At 56.0% G+C, this 9448-nt stretch overlaps 1 protein-coding gene across 1 annotated transcript; it reads left to right on the top strand.

The window, feature by feature from the left end:
* The first annotated feature begins 625 nt into the window (after nucleotides 1-625).
* On the top strand, nucleotides 626-8564 carry PPP1R1A (protein phosphatase 1 regulatory inhibitor subunit 1A). The gene is made up of 7 exons (XM_004774525.2): nucleotides 626-891; nucleotides 4599-4659; nucleotides 5682-5719; nucleotides 6072-6135; nucleotides 6731-6886; nucleotides 7784-7890; nucleotides 8433-8564. The coding sequence occupies exons 1-7, from the start codon at nucleotides 808-810 to the stop codon at nucleotides 8436-8438; spliced, it is 516 nt and encodes a 171-aa protein (XP_004774582.1). The 5' UTR covers nucleotides 626-807; the 3' UTR covers nucleotides 8439-8564.
* Nucleotides 8565-9448: the final 884 nt, after the last annotated feature.

Below are 9448 nucleotides of genomic sequence, written 5' to 3' on the forward strand. Positions count from 1 at the left end.
CCCACCCCCAACGCTCCCTCTGCTGATTCCCAGATGGTCCTTTCTCCCCGAGCCCTCCACCCACTCTCATCGGCACTTCAAGAGAGGGAGGCTCTGGCCTCTGGAGACCCTTTAAGGTCTTCAGTTCTCCCTCCCGGTCGGCCGAGGGAACTGCCAGCGCCCGGACCGCACCCCTCCCCTCCAAGTTTTCACCTTCGTCCTAGTGTTTTCCTCTCCAAGGAAAGTCCCTCTCCGTATCTAGTCTTCATCCCTCCTGCTGCATGCCTAAATCCCCTTTCCTTCCTCGCTCCATGAGACAACCCGTTTTAAGATCATAAATGAAATCTTCCTCTCGCGTTTGCCGCCTCCTCTTGGCAGCGCCCCTCTCTACCTTCCCACTCATAAAACCTGTCCCAGCCTGAAGAAGTTCTCCGTCCCGCTCCCCACCCCCACTCCCTGCCCGGATCTCTGAGGACACCTGGATGCCGGCAGGGGCCGCCGACCACGACCCGGACCCAGCCACACCCGGCTCGCCCGCCCGCGGGGTGGGGACCCCCGCAGCCGGCGGAGCAGCCACGACGGGGTTAAAGTTCCGGGCTGGGGGAGGGGGAGGGGGCCGGGAGGGGCGGGTGCGGAGCCAATCGGCGGCCGCAGAGTCCCCGGGGCCGATAGCCGGGAGCGCTGTGCCGGGAGCCGGGAGCTGAGCGCGCCGGGCTGGGGCCGGGGCCCGAGTGGAGCGGAGCAGAGAGGGAGCGCGCCCGCCCCAGCCCCGAGTCCCGCCGCCTGCCCTCCCGCCGCATCGCGGGCTCAGCGGCCGCCGCCCCAGCCATGGAGCAAGACAACAGCCCGCGGAAGATCCAGTTCACCGTCCCGCTGCTGGAGCCGCACCTTGACCCCGAGGCGGCGGAGCAGGTGCGGAGCAGGGTGGGGTGGCCGGGGACTCGCCCAGCAAAGGACGAGGGACCCCTGGGCTGAGAAACCTTCTTCGTCTGCCCTTGGCAATGCGCCCCTGTGAGGGCGACCGCGCTCAGTTTGGGGGGCTTCTCTCCCCTCCCCCACCGCTGGAGCCACATCCCCCTGTCTATGCTAGGGCGAGCGCCTCCCCTCGAAGCCTGTCCCTGCAGAGGGTCGCTCTCTGCCTCCCCAGCCCTGGGGGAGGGGGCCTGCATGAGGACACGACCCCTCCCCCCCCCCTTCGCCAGTCTTGCATCCCCCACCCAGTCAGCCCCCGCCAGAGTTTCTGAGCTCGGTGGGGGCGCCGAAGGGTACCGGCAGCCTTGCGGGAGGGGTTCGGGGAAAAGGTAGGTAATGGAGGGGAGCCTGGTGCTGTCAAAGGAGTTGAAAGAAGAGAAATAGCCCTCCGGGTTCCTCCCCTAACCAAAGGCCACCTTGCCTGACTCCAGAGAGTGAGAACAAGAAGGAGCTCAGGAAAACTGAAAGGGCTGGGGCTTTGGGGAAAGGGTGGTCGGGTCCACAGGCTGAGGGTCCCCTCTTCTGTAAGTCTGGACACGTGGGTCCCTATTCCCAACTCCTGCCCTTTGGAGCACAGGGAGTGGGGATGGCATGGAGAGATGGGCCCAGGGAAGCCAGAGGCAGGGGCTTTCTGGGGGCTGGGTGCAAGGAACCCCATGGGCAGGGGAGCAATCCTGTGCTGGCCTTGGCTCAAGGGGTGGGAGTCCAAGGCCCTGGCCCAGCTCAGGGCCTGGTCTATTTTTAGCTCAGAGCCGCCTGGCAGAGGCGGCAGTGGATGAGAGTGTGTGAGCAAGTGTGTGTCTCAGGGAGAGTGAGCATTTGTGTGGAGACGGTGACCCCCCCATGATCACTACTACCGCCCGTTTACGAAATATTTGTTCTTTTGCTCATTGCTCCATCTTTTTTTGTGTTCTCTGTCCATTTCCCTGGACATCCCCGTTCCTAAGGAATATCCATTGGCCACAAGGTCAGTTCTCCATTTCCCCCAAATGGCTCCCAGGACCCTGGCTGGGCCTCCCCACCTGAAAAAACTCTGTAGCCTCTTGGGATGGGATGGAGAGAGTGTCCTCTGGCTTGCTCCAGCTGTTTGGTGGAATAAGGTCAAGGTGTGAAGGGAAGGGTCGGGACACACACTCTCCCTGTGACTTCAGCTTCCCAAAGTGTGGGTAGGGGTGAGAACCTGCACCTGCCCCCCGCCCTGGCCTGGGGTAAGCCGCTTCTCCAGACCTGGAAGGGGTGACAGTAGGAGGGACTGTGGGGAGACCTCAGGCCTGGTGAGGATGAGGAGGGTGGAGAGCCTGAGCGTGGGGAGTGTTTCCCCAGAGTCAAGGGCAAGGCTGTTACACCTGGAGGCAGGGGGCTGGCTAAGATAACCTCAGACTCAAAAAAGGGCCCATGACTGTGGGCTGGTGGGGTTAAGGGTGAGGTGCCAAGAAGGACTGCCTTCCACCAGCATAGACAGGTCTCACAGCCTGACACCTGCATCTGTTTGGTGTTGGAGAAGGCAGGTGTCAGTGTGTGTTGGGAGGAGGAGGGGGTAGGCCAGCTTGTTCAGGGGTCGGGGAAACAGAGGAGGAGAAGACAGTGGTAAGGCGCCAGAGGGAAAAAAGAACTGGGACTTCCACCTGCTTTTCTCTAATATTCTGAAATTGGTGTCCACTAGACCTGAAATTCTACCTGCAGTCTAACTCGGCCCCTCTAGCTGGGTCACCCAAGTGTGTTACCCAATCCAGAAGCTCCAGGCGTGGCAGGAGCTCCTAATCCAGACTGGCATGGGATAGCAAAAGAGGTTAGAAGCTGTGAGTTATGGAGCACAGAATGGCAGCGGGTGGAGGGGTGCCCACAGCTACCAGGTCTTTGGCATGACTGGTTTGGCAGCAAATCAGAGGCAAAGGCACCAGGTGTCCTTGAACACTGGGATTGAAGATAGGTGCAAGAGAAAGAAGAGAGACCATCTATTTGCTACCTAGTAGTTCAGGTGCCTGGAAGGTGCTTTGGGAAGGCTGATTTGACTCCCTTCAACTATATGATATCGAAATTCTCAAAGACTCTTGAGTGCCTAGAAATCTTATCCAAGGCAAGGAAATGGGCTAAGGAAGGGGCCTGTCCAACATCGCAGAGCCCTGCTGCCCTCTCAAAGGCCCTTTCTGTCCTCCTTGTGGTCCCTTCTCAGCCTCCCACCTTCCACTAACATCCCCATCCTCTCCCTGTGTCTCTGACTCCTCCACAGCCAGCATCCCCCCTCCACCCACAGCAAGAAAGACATAAAGAGGAGTCCTCCCCAGGAAGGGATTCCCCTCACCCCACAGATGTGAAGCCCACATGCCAACCTGCTGGCGCCCAGCCCCTCTGCCTCAGGAACGGCCAGTCAGACTCACAGCAGATGTTTGTGTAGTGCCTATGTGTATGTGCATGTGCATGTGCATGCGCGCGTGTGTGTGCACACACACGTGCGCACGCACACACACACACACAGAAGACTGGTACTGCCAGGGACCTTGAAAGGTCACCCCAAACAGATGTTGCTGGAATCTCCAGAGAAACAGTGACCTACCCCCACAATGCCCCCATTGGATGCATCCCATTTCTTTGGGGAGAGTCCCCCTCTCAGACTAACCTCTTGTGAGGGCTGAAATCCATTTCTGGGCATAGAGAAGGGCAGGCGTCTTACCCCACCCCCAATGGTAGTGAAGCTACATAATGGACACAGAAGATAGGAAGTTGATCCTTCAGTATCCTCACCCTACTGCCCTCAGCCCTGGATAATTTTAGCCCCTTTCCCAACCCCTTTAGACTTCCCTCCTCTCTCCTGCCCTGGAGGGAGCTACGGGGACTCCAGCCCCACGAGACCCCTCGCTTCTAAGCCTCTATACCCTCCAGAGAAAGGGAAAAAACCCACACGTCCCAGGAGTCCTTGGACTGACTTCAACAACAATCAACTTTATTGGCAGCATGGCAAAGGAACAGCAGCCACCCTGCCCGCAGTCTGCTTTTATATGTTAATTTCTTAGAACGGGACCCTGGAGCCCAGGATAAGATTTTTCAGGTAACTTTAGGCCCTGATTAGACTCCTGCCTATGGCTCCTGCTAGTATTTTATTTACCATGACAAGGATTTCCCCAGACCGCATTTCCTGACAAATTAGAAAGGCAGTGTACCCAAGGATAGGGAGGACTTTGGAGAATGAGCCAAGGCATGGGCGTTGGCCGGGAGAAGGCACCTTCATCCCTACCTTCCCTGTGCCATTCCCCCAGCCTGGGCGGGGACCACAGGGTGCTCTCCATTGATGCCAGGGCACTAAAGGTTAATGTCTGTCTGGGGCTGTGGGCTGGAACACTGAGGGAAGAGCCTTGGACCTCCAGGGTTATTTCTGACCATTGATCAGGATGAACGGAAGGACAGCCAGCCAGAGATCAATGCATGAGAGCAGATAAAGCTGCTAAGATGGATTATGAGGGAGATGCAAAAACAGAAAGGGGTTGGGGGTCTTTTGGGTCCCCAAGGGAGAGGGGTGGGCCCGAGAATGTGTAGGTTCAGTGTAATGTGGCATTTTTTGAGATGTATTAAGCCAGGAGCCTGGATTATGTTGCTGAGTGGTATTGGGTGGGGCTTCGATGCTTCCACGTGCACTTGACCTCTTCCCTCAGATTCGGAGGCGCCGCCCCACCCCTGCCACCCTCGTGCTGACCAGTGACCAGTCCTCCCCAGGTAACCCCAGGGATGGGTCGTTGAAGGGCATGGGTGCTGCTGCGGACAGCCAGGTCCAGTGAGAGCAGGCGGGCACTAGCGAGAACAAGTGCAGATCCAAGGATTCAGAGAGCTAGCTCCGCAGCCCCCCGGGGATCAGAGTCGGGAAAGTGGTGGCTGTATTAGCAGGAGCATTTCCTTTGCTTTGGCAAGATGGAGCAGTTCTGGGGAAGGGGAGGGAAAGCACCTGGTTCCTAAGCCCCCCAGGAATTGGGGTGGTCAACTGAGTGCTGGTTGCTGCGGCAACAGCTTTCCAGATTTCTCCAGCAACGGAGATGCTGCAGGCCCCCCACCCCCAGAGGCAGTGACAGCTGTGAGGGGGAGGGACCGCCTCCATCAGCCATCTTCCCGGCCCCCAGAGGGGAAGGGGAAGGTTAGACACAGCTCAGGGAGCAGCTGGCATTCCGGTCACCCATGTGCCCAGCAAGGTCTGGAGAGAGAACCAGGTGTTTGAGAATATCAGGGGAGCTTGCCAGGACAGTGGCAGAAAGGCGGTCGTGCTCATAAGTGAGCCTGGAGTTCAAAAGGCTGGAATCTCCAGCCTGCACCCAACTACCAAAAAGGGTTGTTGTACCTCCCTGCCCAGGGGAAACTTGCTCTCCTTTATCCCGTCTTCCCTCCCGCGCAGGATTCAGTTCCTGAATGCTGCGCAGGGTAGGGGGACAATGGTTGGGAGGAGATGGAGGGAAAGAGCCAAAGGACCATGGATTCTACTTCAGGAACCTCCAGGTCCAAGGCAAGGATGTAGACACAGACTGACCACAGAGTCAAGAACAGGACTCCGCGCAGGGAAGAAAGCAGGGCAGGAGGGAGCCAAAGGGAGCGGGCCTGGGGCAGCCATCAGGGCCAGCTTCCTAGGGCAGATGTGAGGGACAGATCGGAAAGCTGGTGACTGCTGAGGCTTCTCCCCTTGGGAAGTCAGCTCCATAGGGACCCCTCGGTTTTCAGTCCTCTTCACATTATCCTTTCCCTGTTCCCCTCAGAGATAGATGAAGACCGGATCCCCAACCCGCTTCTCAAGGTGAGCCGGTCCCTCTCGCTCAGCCCAGCCCAGAGAACCCAGAGTTTCTTCAGAGGATTATTCCTAAGACCACCCCCTCCCCAATCTGTAAGGCCTTTTGACTCCCTCTCCTCTGCCTCCAAGTGAATATGAGCGGACACACACATACACATACACACACCATATCCCCCATACCCAGTCTCCTTGCTCACCACTGTGTGGGGGAGGGGAGCACCCTGGGAAGCAGGATATTTCTCCCCTCACTTTCTGAAGACCATAGCTGACCCCCAATCTCCAATCCAAAAGCATGGCAAGGCACAGAAGGCAGGGGAGAAGGGCTGGCCCCCCCACCTATGCTCTGTGTCCTTCACAGTCCACGTTGGCCATGTCTCCACGACAACGGAAGAAGGTGACAAGGACCACACCCACAATGAAAGGTTAGGAAGACCCCCCCACCTTCCCATCCCTTTCTTCCCCTCTGTGCCTAAGACTGAGCAGTAGACCTAATGACCCCTTTTTGGAGGGAATCCTTGGGAAGTCCTTAAACCCGCCTTTATTATAATCGAATTGCTGCTAGACAGTCTGGGCTGGGTTCCAGCTCTGCCTCCGACTAGCTGGGAGGCCTGGGAGAACCTGCTTCACCCACTGAGCCCTGAGCACCACCTCACTATGGCAGCTAAAGAGACAATGAGTGCTCACCACACGGAAGGTTCTCAAGTATTTCTTGAATCTAAATGGAGTCTTTACTCTTTCCCCCCACGGGAGATCAAGTATCTCAGAGAGTTAGGAAGATCTATGGTTCCTGAAGGCCCTGCCCCTCCCCTCCCTTACTTTCGAAGGAAATGTGTTTTATTGTATACCTTTAGGCCCTCCCTGGTGCCCAGCAAATATCCCCTACCCCCACCCCATTCAGGTCTCAGAGGGTGGAAAAGTCACACAGGATCCACTGGCCCTTCCATGGGGCTGTGGAATAGGACAGTCCACAGAGGAGACTCTGAGCTATCACATCCCTCCCTTTCTCTGTGCCCCCAGAGCTCCAGATGATGGTTGAACATCACCTGGGGCAACAGCAGCAGGGAGAGGAACCCGAGGGAGCAGCTGAGAGCACAGGGGCCCAGGAGTCCTGCCCGCCTGGGATGAAAGACACAGAAGCGGAGTTAAGGCTGGGCTCGTCTGGGAGAGCACAAAGTACGTTCAGGCTGGGGAGGGACTGGCCCAGGAGGAGGCAGACCTTACCCATCATGGGGAGGGGTCTCATCATAGCCAGAAACTGCCCTGAGAATATGGATCCATTTCTATGGACCACACGTGTTTGCCTCTGTTCACGTTGCCTCACTGAATGATCCCAGCCCCTCCCTGCTTGGATGGAGTTGGGGGGTGGTGCTCCCTGCTGGGTGGTGCGAGCCCACCAACAAGGGACCCACACTCACAGGCTGGAAGCTGGGCTCTGTCATTCCACCAGCAGTTTTGTTTTGTTTGTTTGTTTGTTTTTCACTGCCCTCGGTCTGTAAAATGATAATGACAACGCCTCTAGCCTTGGGTTGTTTGTGGAAATGGAATGAGACCCGTTCTTAGCCCAGGAGCTGACACATACAAAGCTTGCAGTAAATGGAAGTGCTGTTAACACGTGTCTGCAGTCCCTTATCCCACGTGGATTCTAGAATCCAGAGTTCTTCCAGTTACCCGAAGGTGACATCATACATGTACTGTGTATTACATACTACCTAGCAGAGCACCCTGTAATCAAACACGGTAATAGTTCTGCAGTGAACTGAATGGTCTCACTAAATGACATCAATGAAGACCATCAGTAGTCCCATACAAAGTCAGGTTTAGCCAAATTGTACCCAAACTTGTTTTAACTTTCCTTTGTTTTGTTTTATTTTTTAAATTTCTGATGGCAAATAAAAAAAGAAAAATGGTCCTATAGTCATAGCTGTGATCAGAGAACACACCATGGGTCTTATCTGATTGCCCCCCCTCTCAAGGGTCACTGGAGTATCAGATGGGGTAAGAGGAGCAGCAACCTCTACCAAAATTCATGAATACTGCCTTTCCCTCCCACCGCCCATTTTCCCTCCTTAGAGCCTGCAGAACCCATCCCTAAAGCTCAGGAGAGGGGCAGTGAGAAACCCAGCAAAGAGGAACCCACAACCCATATACCACCATTGGATTCCCAGGGAGCCAACTCGGTAAGAGCCCAGGACTGGGCGCCCCCGTCTGCAGGAAAGCAGGCTGCGTAGATAACGGCAAGGATGAAGATCTGGAATCAGGAAAAGGGGGAATAAAGGACCAGCTTCAGTCACTGAAAAGCTCTTGTCTCAGGCAAGAAGATTTGGGGGTATTATGTATCCATGGACAAAGAGAAATGGGATTAAGCTACAGGACAAAGGAGTGAGGTTAGGCTCAGTACTAGGGTGTTTGGCTCCTAGAATGGGTGATGGAAGTCTGCCATCAGCTTTCTGAGAAAAAGTATTTGGAACCCAGAGGAAGAACCTCATGTCCAGGCTGTGTGAGCTGTAGTCCTGCCTGGAGTGGAGGCATTGATGAGAGAGCCTTGTGGGCTTTGATTTTTCCAGTTCCTCCCTCCCCTGCATGAAGCTGGACAAGTTGGGGGGACTGGTGTCAGACATTGGAGGTTAGATGCTTGACGATGGGCAGAGCAGCAAGGGTGGGGACAGTAGGCCCTCTGGTCTCTCACTCGCCCTCTCTTTCTGCCCCTCCCCCACAACAGGTCTGAGAGTGGAGGAGGTATCCTGCAATGGAGACTGCGGTTGGGAATGCATGGACACTGGATCAGTTTCTTACTCTTCACTTTTGGGAAAAATCTCTTGTTTTTAAAAAGTGATAAATTTGGTGTTAGGTCCTTGGCATTTTCCTTCTTTCCCGGCATGGAGAATCCTCTTTCCCTCCCTTCTTGTCCTGCCCTCTCTGCAGCCCCCTCTCCTGCCCAGCTCCTCTGGAAAAGAGGAAATAGAGAAGCTGGACGGGAGCCTTGGGGGAGGGGAGAGAATTCTCCCCTCAGCCCTGCCCCTACTTGCTGTGGCAAGAGAGATGGGGGGGGGGCAGTCAGACAGGTGTAAGGACTAACTTCCAGGGCACCAAGAAGGAAGGAAAGGCTTGGGTTCTGGGTTCTCTTCCCTTAATTGAGGAAAAGATACCAGCCCCCTGCAGGATTGTCCCAAAGCTGAGACTTGGTTCTACAGCCCATCCAGCTGTGCCTGTGCTGTGGCCGCCGTCTGCTGGGCAAAAGGGGGAACTGTATCCTGGCCCTTGGCCCAAGGGAAAGGGGTTGTTGAGTTGTGTGGATGCCTCCTTGACTGCTCGCTCTCCAAGCCTCAGTGATTCCCGGCTTCAGGATGTGGTCCCTCCTCCAGAGATGAGGAGACCACCACCCCTATTCCAACCCGATAGCAAAGCTGGGTTGAGAACACAGTGGCTATTAATGACGAGGCCCTGGCTGGGAGCCTCTCTCTCCCTGGTCTAAGACACGGAGGGGCCAGGGCAAAAGACAAAAACCCAGAACAGGGAAAGAAACTTCCCTGGTCAGCCAGGCCTCTCATGCCCACTGCTTTTGATTTTTGCAGGTGGTGGAGTGGGGAGGGGAGAAGGAAAGGCAAGAATCGCCCTTCCTTACAGAAGAAGCACTTTGGCAGCGAGAGTCTCAGGGGTCCCTACTATGTGCCCTCAGGAAAGACCTCACCTCTCCGGGGGGCCCAGCATCCCCACCCACATACACAATAGGGAGAA

This window comes from Mustela putorius, unplaced genomic scaffold (genome assembly GCF_011764305.1).
Source record: "Mustela putorius furo isolate JIRA1106 unplaced genomic scaffold, ASM1176430v1.1 tig00537227_pilon_pilon_pilon, whole genome shotgun sequence".
In the NCBI taxonomy this organism is placed as follows: Eukaryota; Metazoa; Chordata; class Mammalia; order Carnivora; family Mustelidae; genus Mustela; species Mustela putorius.